The following is a 17,747-nucleotide window of genomic DNA, read 5'->3' on the forward strand; positions in this document are numbered from 1 at the left end:
GAGGGGGCTGAAAGGACAGGTGGCTCCATCCTGGTAAAGGTGGGCCTGGGTTCCTGATGGCCCCCGACTGTTACTTTGTGGCGGAGCGACAGGGCAGGTTGAGACCACCTAGGAGAGAGGTGGGCCTGGCCCTGGTCGGCGTTCGTGGATACTTAACACGCTTAACGAGATCTTGGTATTTGATCTGAGTCTGGCCATTTGGTCTATACGCACTAACCAACTACGCGGGAACAGTTATGGGCACTCGACGTCGTGGTATCAGCCGAATCCTTCGTGACGTCAGTGACTGAGTGGCGCGCGCCGGATTGGACTGGAACGCCTGCTAGGCTAGGTCTGCTTCCGGCCGCGTTCGCAACGTGCAGGTGTGCAATGGGCGATGGGCCCAGACCCCTGCGCCATAGGATTTAGACCGGCGTGCTGACCTCTCTGTTGTGCCTAGGTGGGGCTGCGACGTGTTGATCTTCCGAGGCCGGGCATGACCCAGAAAAGTGTGTCCGGCCAAATGGGATCGAGCGTGTTGGGTTATGTGGTGCACCCCTGCAGGGAAGTTTATCTATTCGAATAGCCGTGTCCCTCGGTAAAAGGACGACCCGGAGTTGTACCTTGACCTTATGACAACTAGAATTGGATACTTAATAAAACACACCCTTCCAAGTGCCAGATATAACCCGGTGATCGCTCTCTAACAGGGCGACGAGGAGGGGATCGCCGGGTAGGATTATGCTATGCGATGCTACTTGGTGAACTTACCATCTATTCTCTTCTACATGCTGCAAGATGGAGGTGGCCTGAAGCGTAGTCTTCGACAGGATTAGCTATCCCCCTCTTATTCTGGCATTCTGCAGTTCAGTCCACCGACATGGCCCTTTACACATATACCCATGCATATGTAGTGTAGCTCCTTGCTTGCGAGTACTTTGGATGAGTACTCACGGTTGCTTTTCTCCCTCTTTTCCCCTTTCTATACCTGGTTGTCGCAACCAGATGCTGGAGTCCAGGAGCTAGAGATCCCGAGGATGATTCTACGTGGAGTTCGGCTTCGAGGAGTAGTTAGGAGGTCCCAGGCAGGAGGCCTTGACTTTTCGATCGTTGCTACTTTTGTGCTAGCCTTCTTAAGGCAATCTTGTTTAACTTATGTCTGTACTCAGATATTGTTGCTTCCGTTGACTCGTCTATGATCGAGCACTTGTATTCGAGCCCTCGAGGCCCCTGGCTTGTATTATGATGCTTGTATGACTTTTTTTAGAGTTGTGTTGTGATATCTTCCCGTGAGTCCCTGATCTTGATCGTACACGTTTGCATGTATGATTAGTGTACGGTCAAAACGGGGGCGTCACATTAGGCGAAGCCCTGCGCGGATCACATCACCAACGCCGTCACCATGCCGTTGTGCTGACGAAACTCTCCCTCGACCCTCTACTGGATCAAGAGTTCGAGGGACGTCATCATGTTGAACGTGTGCTGAACACAGAGGTGTCGTACGTTCGGTACTTGGATCGGTTGGATCGTGAAGACGTTCGACTACATCAACCGCGTTACTAAACACTTCCGCTTTCTGTCTACGAGGGTACGTGGACACACTCTCCCGTCTCATTGCTATGCATATCCTAGATAGATCTTGCGTGATCGTAGAATTTTTTTGAATTACTACGTTCCCCAACACTATGGCCAGACACTCCGACTCTGACGGAGAACTCTGAAGGACAAAACCAGGCACAGTTGGCGCCACGGAAGATCGCCCAATGGGCCACCTACAGGCAATCGTCGTACACCACAGGGCCCACCGCCGCATCTTCGACTCCATAGCAACAAACAAACCAAAGCATGGACGCGCCGGACAAGAGCCGACTACCGCAACCACTGCCGTGTCGCCAGCATCGCTCCCGGCATCATCATTGCCACAAAAGTCTAGACGCCATATGAGGGAGTCCTGGACTAAAGGGTCCTTGGGCGTCCGGCCTGCTATCCATGGGCCGGACTGATGGGCTGTGAAGACATGGAGACCGAAGACCATACTCGTGTCCGGATTGGACTTTCCTTGGCGTGGAAGGCAAGCTAGGTGATCAACTATGAAGATTCCTTCTTATGTAACCGACCCTATGTAACCCTAGATCTCTCCGGTGTCTATATAAACCGGAGAGAATAGTCCGGATAGGACACATTCATTACCATATACACATAGGCTAGACCTCTAGGGTTTAGCCATTACGATCTCGTGGTAGATCAACTCTTGTAACACTCATATTCATCAAGATCAATCAAGCAGGAAGTAGGGTATTACCTCCATAGAGAGGGCCCGAACCTGGGTAAACATCGTGTCCCCCGTCTCCTGTTACCATCAATCCTAGACGCACAGTTCGGGACCCCCTACCCGAGATCCGCCGGTTTTGACACCGACATTGGTGCTTTCATTGAGAGTTCCACTGTGCCGTCGTCAAAAGGTTTGATGGCCCCTTCAATCGTCGATGATGACGCTGTCCAGGGAGAAACCTTTCTCCCCGGACAGATCTCCGTGTTCGGTGGCTTCGTACTACGGGCCAACTCGCTTGGCCATCTGGAGCAGATCGACAGCTACGCCCCTGGCCATCAGGTCAGATTCGGAAGATTGAACTACGTTGCGGACATCCGTGGAGACTTGATCTTCGACGGATTCGAGACCGCGGCAATCGCTCCCCTCCGCCCAGGTGGACATGGCTTAAACCTGTCATCGGGCCGCATCCAGGAGAGAGCTCCTGCAGCAACTCTGGCCTTAGATCCGGAGCAGATCAAGTCCCCCGAAGATGGGAAGCTCAATGCCATCGCAGGGGCTATCGATTCTGCGACGTTGGAGCCGCTCGCAGATTCCGCTGCGTACGGCATCTGCGTCAACGGAACCCCAGACTCTTCTCCAGTGTCGAGTTCCGAACCCTGAGAGCCCATGGATACCGAACTCGATCGGTTATCGGTCTTCGAGTTCAGCGCCGCAGATGTCTTCCAACACTCGCCCATGGGCGACCTACTAAACTCATTAAAAAACCTATCCCTGGCAGATGGCTCGTCGCCGAACTATGTTCGGTTCGAACTTACGACGGATGATGGAGAAATTTGCTTCCCACCCGCCACCCACTTTATAGCCACCGTCGAGGACCCAACCAACACGCCTGACCCCCGCTCTGAAGACATCGCCAGTATGGATGACGATGAGGGGCAGGGCCAGAGCCTCCTACCCGCTAGACACAGGATGGCCACTTCCTGGTATGGCGTGTGTATGATAGACACACCCGACAACGCTCTCGACGATGACAAGGAGGATCAAGTCACGAATAAACCTCTTGGTACACAGTCCGAACACCAGCGCCCACGGCGCCGCTCCAAGCCACATCGCCCAAGAGAAAACACTGCTAGCACCAGAAAAGATAACACTCCGGACAATGAAGACCCTGTCGAGGTAGAATCCGAACAGGAGGAACAGGAAAGTGGGCAAGACAGCCCTGATGAACATGCCACATATGGAGACTCGGAGGACAACAATTATCTCCCACCCTTCGAGGAAGAGAAGATCCTCGACAACAAGGATTTTATCATGCCTAAGGAACCTCTCGAGCAGGAGCGTTTCAAATGCCGACTTATAGCCACTGCAAGGAGCCTAAGGAAGAAGCAGCTGCAACTTCAAGAAAGCCAAGATTTGCTCAATGATAGATGGACCGAGGTCTTGGCCGCCGAGGAATACGGCCTTAGTAGCCCAGACAAAAGCCACCCAAAGGGCAGGTGGCTCCCTCAATACGATGGCAGGGCGCTGGAGCCCACACCACCATCGAACAATGCGGCGGGCCGGCCACAGTTCGGTCCAGACAAAGCAGCAGCCCAAACAGAGCAACATACCAACCCATCCGGCCGTCAAATCAAGAGTAAAACAGCTCGAGGGAACACCCGCGACATCAACCGAGACCGGAGGATAGAGCAGGGCGCACAAGATCGATGTACAGATCACGGAGATACACCCCGACCGACTATGATGGTCACCCATTCGGACACTACAGAGCCAACCACGCCCGGTCCGAACTCCGTAAGCGGAGTCCGCCGGAGGTGCTTCACAGTGTGGCCCAACATAGAGGAGCCGCACACCCTCTCTGCTTCACCGACGAGGTAATGGAGCATGAATTCCCAGACGGGTTCAAACCCATTAACATCGAATCATACGACGGAACAACAGATCCCGCGGTATGGATCAAGGACTACCTCCTCCATATTCACATGGCTCGCGGAGATGACCTTCATGCCACCAAATACATACCTCTCAAGCTTAAGGGGCCAGCTCGCTACTGGCTAAACAGTTTACCAGAAAATTCTATTGATAGCTGGGAAGACTTGGAAGACGCCTTTCGAGACAACTTCCAAGGAACATATGTCCGGCCTCTAGATGCCGATGACTTAAGTCACATTGTCCAGCAGCCCGGCGAGTCAGTCAGGGAGTTCTGGACTAGGTTCTTAGTCAAAAAGAACCAAATTGTCGACTGTATGTATGCAGAAGCCCTCGCAGCCTTCAAACACGGCGTCCGGGATGAATGGCTAGCGTGTCACCTCGGCCAGGAAGGATCCAAGTCCATGACAACTCTTACCGCTCTAATGACTCGCTTTTGTGCGGGAGAAGACAACTGGCTTGCTCGTAAAAGCAACAACGCCAGCGACCCGGGCACTTACGAAATTCGAGATGGCAACGGCAAGCCACGACAAACCGAACACAACAGCCGCAGCACAGCGGTGAACGCCGGATTTCACAATCCGAAGCCCGGTCAACGGAAGAAGCTACTAAAGGCAAACCAGGATGGACCATCCACCATTGACAGGATATTGGACCGACCTTGTCAGATTCACGGTCACCCTGATAGGCCAGCTAGTCATACCAATAGAAACTGTTGGGTCCTTAAGCAGGCAGGCAAACTCAACGCCGATTACAAGGGAAGGAGGCTACCAGGCGATAAAGACGACGGATCGGCTCGCCAGCTGAACACCAGGGGCCAGAAACACTTTCCCTCTGAAGTTCGACCACTCCCAGAACGGAAATAGCAGTTCGGCTTCCGCCGCCCACCTACTGTGCTGGCAAAGTTTACACCACGCGTACATAACTACGCACTAAAGATACCATGGGCATCGGCGGAAGCATAATATGGACAACCCTGCAAAGATCCACGTAACGTTTTAGCCGTCTTTCTTATTTTTCTGTATATTTCTTAAAAACAGGTGACCATCAGGACAACATCTACTTCGGACTCTCTCGAAGTTCGGATCCGCACACTCACCTAAGGGGCCACTCCCGTTAAGGATGCCCATCCCCGAGGACGGGCGGCGCAGACGTGCGACAGGAGGTCCAAAAATAAGCTTTTGTAGACCGCACTCTTCTTTTCGAGCATGTACCATGCCCTTTTCCTCTGTTCCCAACCCCGAGCATGTCAAATAGCTGGGTTGTGGTTTTTACTCTTTATATATTTATCATTGGCATATTGCTCCCAGTAAACTTTACCCGAACTTATATTTCATGCTCTTTCTACAACGAGTCCGGCCGTAACGGCTGCCTTACAAGACGCGCCTCGGCATAACTTGCCAGGGGCCCGGTATGGGAACAAACGAGTCACCGGTAAAAGTCCGAACAACTCTATAGCGTACTTCGGTGTCGCAAGTTTGGCCTTATATGCATCAGCTCCGAATCATTGTCTTTGGTCAATAGTTGGGTTGCCCGGCTCCTGTGCTTGCTACCCTACGTTCCGGTCTATCGGGTAGGGTAGTAAAGGGAGAACTACTGCGATTGTGCCCTGGCCTAGACCGGATGAGCACCTCAGTAGAGAAAGCCGAAAACTGACTGTCATGATGCGGCGAGAGCTGGTCAACCACTTGACGACTTATCCGAATCTTTAGTGATTCTCCGTGTCACACAAGGGATCTTTTTTAGATCAACATATGTAAGGCACTATGCGCCGTATACATACCAGGGGCTATCTCGTAGCCCCACCATAAAACTCCTATGGTTAAGTGAAAGTGTTAACGCCCTATAGTCCGATTGCCTGGTTCGCCGCATTATCACCTCCTTTATGGACCAAGACGTTGGATAAAGAGTGATTTAATGCTTTTCCGAACACCCCCGTACTTCCTACGAGGGGGCTGAAGCCGACGACTGGAAAACTTTCAGATTATACTAAAACGGCCACAGAGGAGGAATTCAAGCTTTTGAGCAAAATATAAATAGATTAACTATAAAGTTGTCTGTTACATCATTATATAAATCACTCGAACATTATATCTTTCGAGCATTGACCCTCTATTAAGCGGGCGGCATCTAAGACGTCTTCAAAATAGTGCTCCGGCTCATTACGGTCCTGGCCCTTGGGTGGACTCCTCGCCGCAACATCAATGGCCTTCATCTTTCCCCAAAATGTTTTGACTCGGGCAAAGGCCATCCGTGCACCCTCAATGCACGCCGACCGCTTCACAGCGTCGATATGTGGCACCGCGTCAACAAGCCGCCGCACCAGGCCAAAATAACTACTCGAAATAGGCTCACTTGGCCACAACCGGATTATGACGTTCTTCATGGCGTCGCCAGATATCCTATGAAGCTCGGCCCACTGGGACATCTATTCATTGAGCAACGCGGGGTGCTTCGACGCGCCGAACTGTGACCAGAAAAGCTTCTCCGTTGCATACCCCTCTTGTGCGTGGTAAAATTGCGCCGCATCGGAAGAACTCTTCGGCAAGTCCAAAAATTCAGCCGGAGAACTCCAGACCTGGTTCAGCTGAGCATAGTCCGGATCGCCAAACTTGGTTTGAAGTAAAAAGGGCTTACCGGCCGCTATCTCCTTAGCCTGCCGAATCTCTTCATGGGCTGCCCTAGATTCAGACCGAACTTCACTTGCCTCTCGTACGGCCTTATCAAGCTCAGCCATTTTGGCTTTATTCTCCTTCTCAAGGAATTCACAGCGACTGGCAGTATTCTTCAATTCAAGTGCCAGTGCGGATATCTTTTCCTCACTTTGGCGCCGAGCTGCTTGTTCGGCTCTTAGATCCGCCGATGCCTTCTCGGCAGCCGCATCACTACGCCGGGCCTGCTCCTTGGCCCGGGCTAGCTCCGCCCGAAGAGCTTCAACGGCGGCAGCACCATCTGCAATCATGCACATTTCATATAAACCCTTTTCGGCGTCAGGCCTAAATTACAAGCACATTGGTGTAAGGAATGCTCGACATATATACCTTGCGAGTCGTCAAGACGCCTGTTGATCAATGCAATGTCATCTTCCGCAATATCCAGCTTTCGCTGCAGTTCGGCCTCTTCCGTATTTCGGGTAGCCGCAGGAGGGGAGGCAGCCTGTACTCCAAGTTAAATCAAGGTTAGCAACTGAGCATATCTTTTTGATCCTCCGATCGCTTCCGTCGGAAGGCAATCCAAGTCTCAGGGGCTACGGCATATACAACAGGTGCATTCTGTCAATATTATTCAATTGGCAAAACTACATCACAAACCTCAAAACCCCTTAGGAGGCTCGTGAAGGCCTCGTTCAACCCGCTCTTCGCGGATAGAACCTTTTCGACCACCGTAACCATCAAGGCACGGTGTTCCTCCGAAACGGACGCTCGTCGCAGCATGTCCGTCAGCATATCCGGCACTTCTGGGTCTTCGGAAGCCGCCGCCGGAGTACGGTATTCCTTTGAAGGAATCCGCCCACTCGCCCCCAGGATCGTCTCCGGCTCTAAACCGGATAGGGCGGGGCCGCCATGCTTGATTCCCGAACCCTGAGGGACAGAGGCACCACCTTCGGGTAATGCCCTCTTCGTTTCCTGCACTGCTTGTTGACCGGGAGGAGCCCCCCGGGACGATACCTCAGAATCATCCGCCCTGTTGGGCGAGGGGGCCGGGGAGGGCGTATCACTCTCCATCATCTCTGGAAGAAGGTCTCCCGAAGAGGAGGACGATTGGGAAACACCAGGCGTTAACCTGCGAGGACATACGTATGTCGGAGGATTACTTCAGTAATAAGAAAGGAAGGGGGTATGATTAAAGTACCCTGCTGCACTTACGGTTTGGCCAGAGGTTTATCCTCATCACAAAGCTCCACGTCAACATCGCTTGCCCGGCCCAAGCCGCCCGTCGATGGCGTTTTCCCTTTCTTGGAAGGTTTCCCCTCCTGACCTTCAGAAGCGACCCTCTTCCTACCACGGCGGGCTTCCTCTGCACCTTTGCCCTCCTCCGCAGACACCTGGTACGGTGTCGGAGTCAGCATCCTCGTTAGTAGGGCGTTCGCAGAGTCTTCGGGAAGGGGCGCCGGACACCAGATCAACACCGCTTTCTTTATCCAGTCCTGTGAAGGGACGGGTTGTTCAATATCTTACCAAGAGATACTCGAATGAAGGGTGTGCGGAGATCGAATACTCACCGCGGTGTCCGGATGATTGCAGTCGAGGCCAACATCTTCGGTGGTGTCCGGCCATTGCTCTCGTTCCCCGAAATATAATTTCCACATTCCCTCGTGCGTAGTGCCGAGGAAGTGCTGAAGAGTCCGCCGTCCTTCGGGATTAAACTCCCACATACGGAGAGGCCGCCGCTGACATGGCAGGGTCCGGCGGACTAGCATTACTTGAACGACGTTCACAAGACCGATGCCCTTCTCGGTAAGGCTTTGGACGCGACCTTGCAGAGTCTGCACTTCATTGACGGATCCCCAGTCCAGTCCCTTATTGATCCATGAAGCAAGCTGAATTGGAGGGCCGGGTCGGAACGCAGGCGTAGCTGCCCACTTGGAGCCCCGCGGCTCATTGATATAAAACCACCCCTGCTGCCATAGGTCGGAAGACTTGGCGAAAGATCCTTCAAACCAAACCGCGCCGGCAAGCTTGCCTATTGTAACGCTGCCGCACTCTGCCTGCTCCTCCTCTGTCACCTGCGGCCTCACGTCAAAGGTCTTGAGCCACAAACCAAAGTGCGGAGGAGTCCGGAGGAAGGCCTCGCATGTGACGATAAATGTCGAGATGAGGAGAATAGAGTCCGGGGCCAGATCGTGAAAGTCTAGCCCATAGTAAAACATGAGCCCCCGGACGAAGGGGTTAAGCGCGAACCCTAACCCATGGAGGAAGTGGGACACAAACACTACCCTCTCGCCGGATTTGGGGGTAGGAATGACCTGCCCCTGTGCAGGAAGCCGATGGAGGATTTCCGGGGTCAGATACCTCGCTGCGCGGAGCTTCGTAATATCCTCCTCTGTGACAGAAGAAGCCACCCACCGGCCTGGACGGCTGGATCCGGACATGATTGGGGCTGGTGGCGATGGGAACCCGAGGGTTGGAACTCGGGGTGGCTAGGGTTGAGGAAGAAGCGAGCGCAAAGGAAGAAGACGAGTCTGAGACCCTATATAAAGACCCCAAGCACTAAGCGTATCCACCTGGGTCTCGAAACTTACCAATCTCCAGAGAGTTGTACCCGGGGGACGGTTGGGTTACCCACGCCTGCATTAAAGAAAATCCCGTGAATAAGGGAACATGATCTCTGCCTTGGCAAGACAAGCCAATAAAACCGCGTCCCGAGACGTGGGGCGACGCGCCAGCCAACGGTTGGAAATAGTGACCGGGCAGGCGTGATATCATAAACGGTTGCCAATAAATTAGGCTCGTATATTTTCTGCAACTATACATACAGGTCCGGATATATCTACTACATCCGAAGACTATCTTGGAGTTCGGAGAAAGGGGAACCCGCCTTGCAATGCCGAAGACAATCTGCGCGCCGGACTCCTCGTCATTGAAGCCAGGTTCAGGGGCTACTGAGGGAGTCCTGGACTACGGGGTCCTCGGGCGTCCGGCCTGCTATCCATGGGCCGGACTGATGGGCTGTGAAGACATGAAGACCGAAGACCATACTCGTGTCTGGATTGGACTTTCCTTGGTGTGGAAGGCAAGGTAGGTGATCAACTATGAAGATTCCTTCTTATGTAACCGACCCTATGTAACCCTAGATCTCTCCGATGTCTATATAAACCGGAGAGCATAGTCCGGATAGGACACATTCATTACCATATACACATAGGCTAGGCTTCTAGGGTTTAGCCATTACGATCTCGTGGTAGATCAACTCTTGTAATACTCATATTCATCAAGATCAATCAAGCAGGAAGTAGGGTATTACCTCCATAGAGAGGGCCCGAACCTGGGTAAACATCGTGTCCCCCGTCTCCTGTTACCATCAATCCTAGACGCGTAGTTCGGGACCCCCTACCCGAGATCCGCCGGTTTTGACACCGACACCATAATCGCCGCAAACCACCGGTCCCGAACCTTTAGTTCTTCAGATCTTGTCAATTGGTATCATGAGTTGTTGATGGGCGTTTAGATCTGGATAGGACAATGTTGAGTTTTTTCCTCTTAACTACGGTGACATTGAGGACTCAAGGTGGCGTGTAGCGGCGGTTGCATCATTTTAAGAGTGCATAAATTTATGATGGAAAGAAGGATGGCATGAACTTGCGATAGAACAACACAGGAGCTAATCAATTAAGATCGGGAAGAGGAAGATATTTGGACGGACATAAATCAATTGAGAAACAACATGATGCGCAATTTTGCGAGGCGTTTCCACCGAAACAAAACACTGGCGTTACATTTCAAGCTTGACATCAAGAAAGCCTTTGACTCTGTTCGCTGGGACTATCTCTTCGACCTTCTCAAACACCTTGGAGTTCCTCGGCGCTTTCGTGGTTGGGTCTCGACTCTCTTGGCTTCGGCATCTTCGCGAGTCTTGCTCAACGTTATTCTGGGCAACCCTATCAAGCTTGGGAAGGGCTTGAGGCAAGGAGATCCTCTATCCCCCCTCCTTTTCGTTCTGGCGATCGATCCTCTACACCATATTCTCAAGAAGGTTACTGCCCAAGGAAAGTTGCACCCTCTTGGTGGTATGACAATCAGGGTGTCCCTCTACGCGGATGACGCGGCTATTTTTCTTGCTCGCATCAAAACCGAAGTCAAGTTCTTTGTGGGCACGCTGGCTCACCTTGGAGAGGTTACGAACCTACATACCAACTGCTCGAAAAGCCTAGTTGCCCCAATCCGATGCGACAACTTGGATCTGAATGATATCCTCCTCTTCTTCCCGGCCAACCGCTCATCTTTCCCTATGAAATATCTGGGTCTGCTGTTGTCGATCAAAAGATTAAATAGAATCCGCTTCCAACCCCTCGAGGATAAGATTGCGACTCAACTTACGCCTTGGATGGGAAAACATGTTGCATCGCCTGGAAGGGTTGTGCTTGTCAAGTCGGTTGTAACGGCGATTGCAATATATTACTTGACGGTGCTAAACCTCCCTATGGAGGTACTGAAAAAGATCGACTCCCTGCGACATGCATATCTCTGGGCTGGTTGTGACAAGGTTTCTGGTGGAAAATGCAAAATCAACTGGGAGCAAGTGTGCAAATCTAAAATGCATGGTGGCCTAGGTATTCTCAACTTGGAAAAATTTGTTGCTGCCCTTCGCATCCGGTGGTTGTGGGGAGCTTGGACGGATCCAAGCAAGCCTTGGGTAAACTTGGGGAACCCGTGTGATGACAAAGATAAAGACATATTTGTTGCTGCCACCAAGGTTCTGGTCGGAGATGGGATAAGGGCCTCGTTTTGGGAGTCTGCTTGGCTGAACGGTATGAGACCCAAAGACATCGCGCCAAATATTTTTGCGATCTCTGCAAGAAAAAACTACACTGTCCAGAAGGCCATACATAATAACTCATGGGTCTCCAGAGTGGACATTGGTGGGAACCTTGATGTGAACCACATAGCCGAGTTCGTCAACCTTTGGAATGAGCTATCACGCATTCAACTCAACCCCGGCGTGGCTGATTCAATTTCCTGGAAGTTCACCAATGATGGCCAATATTCGGCGGCAACGGCATACCGTGCACAATTTCTTGGCCTTATCGACTCAGATATGCCTCTTTTGGTGTGGAAGAATTGGGCTCCTCCCAAATGCAATTTTTTGCTTGGTTGGCCATCAACAATAGGATTTGGACGGCTGACCGACTTCAGTGCAGGGGCTGGCCAAACTGTAATCTTTGCCCGCTATGCAAACAAACGCCAGAATCAGCAGCTCACCTTCTCTTCCAATGTCGTTACACGGTTAGAGTTTGGGGAATGATCAAAACATGGCTTGATTTACATGATGTCCATCCTACGGATTGGGGAGGCATGGTTTCCGTCAAGGAGTGGTGGCGCAACATAGCTTCCCGGAGGTCACAATCTCGAAGGGCGCTTCTTTCCCTTATGCTTCTCTCTTGGGAAATCTGGAACGAGCAAAATGCACGTGTGTTCCACAGCACGGCAATTCCGGTCGGAGTGCTTGTGACTTGCGTCAAAGCGAAAACTTCGCTGTGGTGCCTTGCCGGGGCGAAATATTCGTGTAATATAATGCCGCGAGAGTGATGCTTGTAACCTGGTCTTTTGGCCAAGACCCTTAAACCTTCTTCTTATTCAATGCAAATGGCAAACCTTTTGCCTTGTTTCAAAAAAAAGGAAGAAGTCAGATGACGCGAAAAAGAGTTGGGAAAGGTGACACCGGAACAGGTGTACAGAGTAAGAAGGTAAACAATATCAATGGATGAGACATGAATGCAAAGAGAATCGGTTTAAGAAAGAAGGATTTGAACAGGACGGAGGATTGAAAAGAAGAACGGTTTAAGAGTAAAGAGGGAATTAAACAAGATGAGAAGATGAAACCTAACACAGGAATAGGGATGTACGAGAACGGTTGGACGAAGTATTAGTACAAGATAAACGTACGTATATTGTGTCATATTGACAGGGTTGAGAATTTTTCTCTTTTCCAAGCAATTTCCGTCAAAACAAGTGCCCAAATCACCGTGCAAATCAATAGACAGATGTGCTGGTGCGTGCCCTGCGAATTTTCGTTGTTTTAGCTGTCATGCGTCAAAGCGTGACCGGCGAGGCGGCCAATGTCAGCAAGCAAACAGGCCATCGCTTCAAATGACAGTAGTACTCAAGCAAACAGGTCATCGCTTCAAATGACAGCGATACTGTAATCCAATAATGCTGTAATCCATAGTGAGATGATGATTATTACTCGCTACTTTACATAAGTATCCTTGGTTCAACTCGAATGAAAAAGATGACCCTACTACAAGCTGTTAACTATGGTTCAGAGTTACAAATCTAGCATGCAGTAACGAGAGAACTTATCACAGCTATTATTCCCTATGTTTTTGTTCTTTTCTGTTTGGCACTCATCCATCACCATAATACTAGCCAGACTGATCAAAAAGCAAGGGCTTCATATGTACAAACACCATGCAGAAACCAGATATAAGGGAATCAATGTCCTGCACCAGAGCACACATTACGTGTAACGACAAGTACCTCCAGAAGGCCACATGCTCGATCGCTCATCCACTTCAATCACAGTGCCTACTGTCAAGATTACAGTGCGTAGATGCTACAGATTTGTACAGCTAAAACTAGGCACGCTTCTGATCCCCCTCTACTACAAACTGATCCCACCACGGTGACGTCCATGGTGCAGTATTGCTGCAGCAACTCCAACCATGCAAAGAGCAACGAGTATATTGAGTCCTGTTGCTGAACAGCCTCTAAATGCCCTTTGGACGCCCCTGAGAAATCCTTGGTTGTTGTGACTTCCACACTTCTCTGCATCAGACTGCCTGGCAGAAGCAATATCACGCACATGTTTCTTCTGGTGTTTCACATTAGTCATGAGATCAAGATGACCGTTGTTGTCAACGAACTTGATAGTCTGGTTGATGGATTCAGAGCTGCTCGTAACCATCCTGCCAAGACTTTGCTGAAGTCGAGCCTTGTATGGTGGAACGCTAGCTGCAGATGTTCCCCCATGACGTGTTCGCACTACAATTCCAGTATCAGCAGGTTCATACAGATTAGGCCCATTATTTTCCAGAGGTAACTGTAGCTCTTTCATCTGAAATTCATCCATGAAGTTGTTTGACAGACTGAAGGGATCCGCCGCCGTAAAGTATGTTTGCTGCCATGAAGTGAAGTCATCACTACCAGGATACAACATGGAGTGAATATCATCTGGCAACAGGAAGTCTGTATCGTCTACCACAGTCTGGTTAGGGCTGGCATAGTCCAGTTCCACTTTCGGAGCCATAGCACCAATGTTCTGTAATTCAGCAGGGAAAATAAATGCAATGAGTAAGCATGCAGGAACTAAAAAATATAGTACCATGCCCAGCAGAAAGGAGAAGATTGCTCATAATTTGCACTATGATATGCTCATAACTTAAAATTAATATTTTAAGAGGAGTATTACTGTTACATGAGCCCATAATCCTGAGGTACACACAAATTCAGCAACAAAGAGACAGGACAAAGGAGTAGCACTAGCAATTAAGCTAGTTTAAGGAATTGACAAGCTGCTAACACCAGGTTCAGAACAAGTTGTAATAACTAATAACTCTGGCTAGTTTCAACTTTATTTAAGATTGCATTGGACAATTCAGAGTTTCTTGAAAATAATTAATAGCACTGCAATTTAGATTTTGTTTTTGTGTGCATAAATAAACTCATTTGTAGTGCACTGTTGTCTGTGGTATCCACATATCGGCAAAGTTCTACCAGTATTTTCTGGCGTGAGTGATTTATGCATACCTAGTTAGCTCTATCAACTACCACCAAGCAACTAGCACATGCAGAGATCAAAATTATTATGAAGAAGCTTCTTGGCTTGCAAAATCTACCTAATAATTTCTTGCCTATGCATGAGCATTTTTCCTTACAAGGGAACTATTGGTTGAATTGTTTAAATACTAAGCACTGCTGTGAGCGATAACATACCGATGATTCAGCATTTTGTTCATCCGGAGACAGTTGAGCAGAAACAGAATCCACTGCAGTGTTAGCAGAAGGATCAAAGGACGTATCAAGCAGTTCTTCCAGCCATTCTTTAAGGTCATCATTCCCATCTGGAGTTGTGTGAGCAGGGATATCTACGGTAGCAGCATCACTTGGAAGTTCATCACCAATAATTGATGATGCAGCAGTATCTGGTTGTTCAACACTGACAGCTAAAATAGCAGCAACATTTGCTTGTTGTGGCTGAGGGTTATTATTGCCCACCTCGTTACCATTCTCTGATGTCCAGTCAATTCTTTTAGTAACTTTACATAGAACAAAGGCATCCTGAAGAAGAAAGAAACAACATTAGCACACTAGATTTCAAGTTTGTGCCTTTTTTTAAGGCATCTAACATGTGAAATGCACATCAAGTAATGTAACATAATATGTAAAAGATGCAAGGAAACGTATGTAGCTCTCTCATGCTGTTTGTTAATATACTAATATTTTGAAACCTCAATTGTTGGTACAATACCTTCATATCAGGGCAGGCTTGACATTCGTTCTCATCTATGTAGTATTCATGCATAATCCACTCAGTACGTTTTCCAGTGGGAGGCCGACCTTCATGAAAAACTAAAGTTTTCTTTGTTCCTATGGTCCGCTTATCCACCTTAATAGCCCGGTCTTTTCCAGTAGACTTCCAATACCCAGCAACCGTTGCCCTATTTGACCGAGCACCATTAGGATACTTTCTGTCTCGAGCAGCAAAGAAATGCCACTTGTTATCCTGGGTTGGAACATTGCACTTTGCTGTAACATGAAGTATCATCAGAGGATTAGGTACGATGAGGATTTGAAGAACACGGCAGATAAAATCTAGAACGCATCGGATACTAAAAACAGAAAGTAAATCCTCTATAATGCCGAAGGATGAGTACTGACAAAGAAAATACACCATTAGCGGTCAACTGTTAAAATTATAAAGCATTATTAAGATTAACTACTAAGGGCATGCACAGTGGTTGATAAGACAGTCTTATCTTATGTCCTGCATGTAATTTAGAAATGACAATAAAAGCATGTCTACAATGGGTTATCTCTTAGCCTTATCTTCAATAACTAGTTATTCCTAAGAACGTGGTGAGACATGTTGTTCTAAGAGATCATTTCTTAAATAAGAGAAGACAAGCCTTTTCTTATGATTTCTCTCTCCTCCGCCTCAACATTTATACTAAGTGGCACTGCTAAGATAGCACCATTGTACATGCCCTATCATCACTGGTTAAACAAGGGTATATGCCACGTTCTTTAGTTACTCCTACCAAATGTCTAGTTATGATATCATTACCCGATAATTATATTATGTGACACAAGAAGGCTCAATTTGTGGAAAAGAACAAAGTACAAATATGGAAGCAGGAAATAAACCTTTTTCTCCTCCATACTGTATTTTACTATGAACCAAAATAATGACAGGCAACCATATAGAAGCATCTTCAACTTACCAGGTAAATCCCATGGTTCATGCTTGTATATATCCACCTCAGGTATAATGTCATATTCAATTTTCTGACCGAGTATTTTCTTTTTCAGATAGTGAGAAACGAGTTCAGTGTCCTTGGGATGGAATCCAAATCCTGGTGGCAGAGCCATGTCACGTAGAGTTTCCATAGTATATGATCTGCGCAAGAATAACAGAACACAAATACGATTAGCACGGTGATTTTGAAACTGTGCAGAGTAATTAGAACCACTTATAGTAATCTTACAGTACCCCCTCTCTCCCCTTACTCCACACGACCAGAAGGGGATCCATTAGTGCTGCAACGAGACGGCAATGAGCCCCAGCTCCCCACGCACCATGGCGCAACTCGAATCCCCGCTATGTGGTCGATCGAGCCAACGGGCCGAGGTTTCCCGGGAAGGGGCCCCGAATCGAGCTCCGCATGCGCCAAAATCGGGACTCGAGGAGAGGAGCTCCGGCCAAAAAAAAAAAAACTCTCCTCCCCTTCCCGCAAAGGCGTAAATCCAGGAGCACCAAAACCTCGAGCCCTAAACGAACGAGAGCTCTGCCGGCAACCGCGGCAAAAGCGCCGGCACCGAGGAAGGCGCCTCTTCTCACGCGAAACGGAATGGATCGGGAAGCGGTCGCCGAGGAAGGAGTTCCCTCACCTGTGGTGCGGAGAGCAGAAGCCGCGACGGCGCCGGGACGTACCCCCGACCGATCGACCGGAGAGGAGAGCGGTAACCAGCAGGGGGAAGCCGGTGCTGGGGCTGCGGACGGAAGACGGCGGGCGGAAGGGGATCGCGGAAGAGGCGGTGGAGGCGAAGAGGCCGAGGCGGTCGCAGGAACAGGTCAAGTCTTTGTGAGGGCTGGCTGGCTGGCGGGTGGGTGGGGCGGCCGCGGCGTGGTGCTGTGTCTCTTGCCAGCAGACGCAGACGCAGACGCAGCGAGGGGGGCTGGAAAAGGGAATGGGATGCGAGGCGCGTGAGGTGAGACGTGGGGTGAGAGGATGAGGAGGGAGGGACTGCGCGAGGAAGCTGCCAAGAAGCGGGCCTGTGGCGTGCGCCCACTCTGTGCGGACGCGGTTTTAAACCAATAAACTCGCTTCCTTAACGCGGGCGTCCTCCCTCCCGGTCAAGCCGTCGGATCCACTGATTCGCTCCCTCGGGGCGCCGGTGCGGTGGCAGTGGGGCCGGCAGCCACGTTGGTCCTCCTATCGTGTCGCCCAAGTCTAGCTATCGTGGCTTTTGTTAGTGGCGCGCTGCTACTGGCTACGCTCACTCGTTTGAAGCCTTGGCATACCGAGTGTCACAGCTCAAAGTCGGACTCTGCCGCCTCAATCCGTTCAAAACGCGCACTCAGGTCAACTCCAACGCACGATCTTAAACGGACGTCCATTCGTCGGATT

General features: G+C 49.9%; 1 protein-coding gene across 1 annotated transcript; it reads right to left on the reverse strand.

Annotated features, from left to right (window-relative positions):
• Positions 1-13,000: 13,000 nt before the first annotated feature.
• On the reverse strand, positions 13,001-17,395 carry LOC123078086 (NAC domain-containing protein 74). Its single transcript, XM_044500479.1, has 5 exons — positions 17,008-17,395; positions 16,341-16,516; positions 15,368-15,645; positions 14,833-15,177; positions 13,001-14,158 (listed from the first exon to the last, which is right to left on the reverse strand). The coding sequence occupies exons 2-5, from the start codon at positions 16,504-16,506 to the stop codon at positions 13,502-13,504; spliced, it is 1,446 nt and encodes a 481-aa protein (XP_044356414.1). The 5' UTR covers positions 16,507-16,516; positions 17,008-17,395; the 3' UTR covers positions 13,001-13,501.
• Positions 17,396-17,747: the final 352 nt, after the last annotated feature.

Source organism: Triticum aestivum, chromosome 3D (genome assembly GCF_018294505.1).
Source record: "Triticum aestivum cultivar Chinese Spring chromosome 3D, IWGSC CS RefSeq v2.1, whole genome shotgun sequence".
NCBI classification, from domain to species: domain Eukaryota; kingdom Viridiplantae; phylum Streptophyta; class Magnoliopsida; order Poales; family Poaceae; genus Triticum; species Triticum aestivum.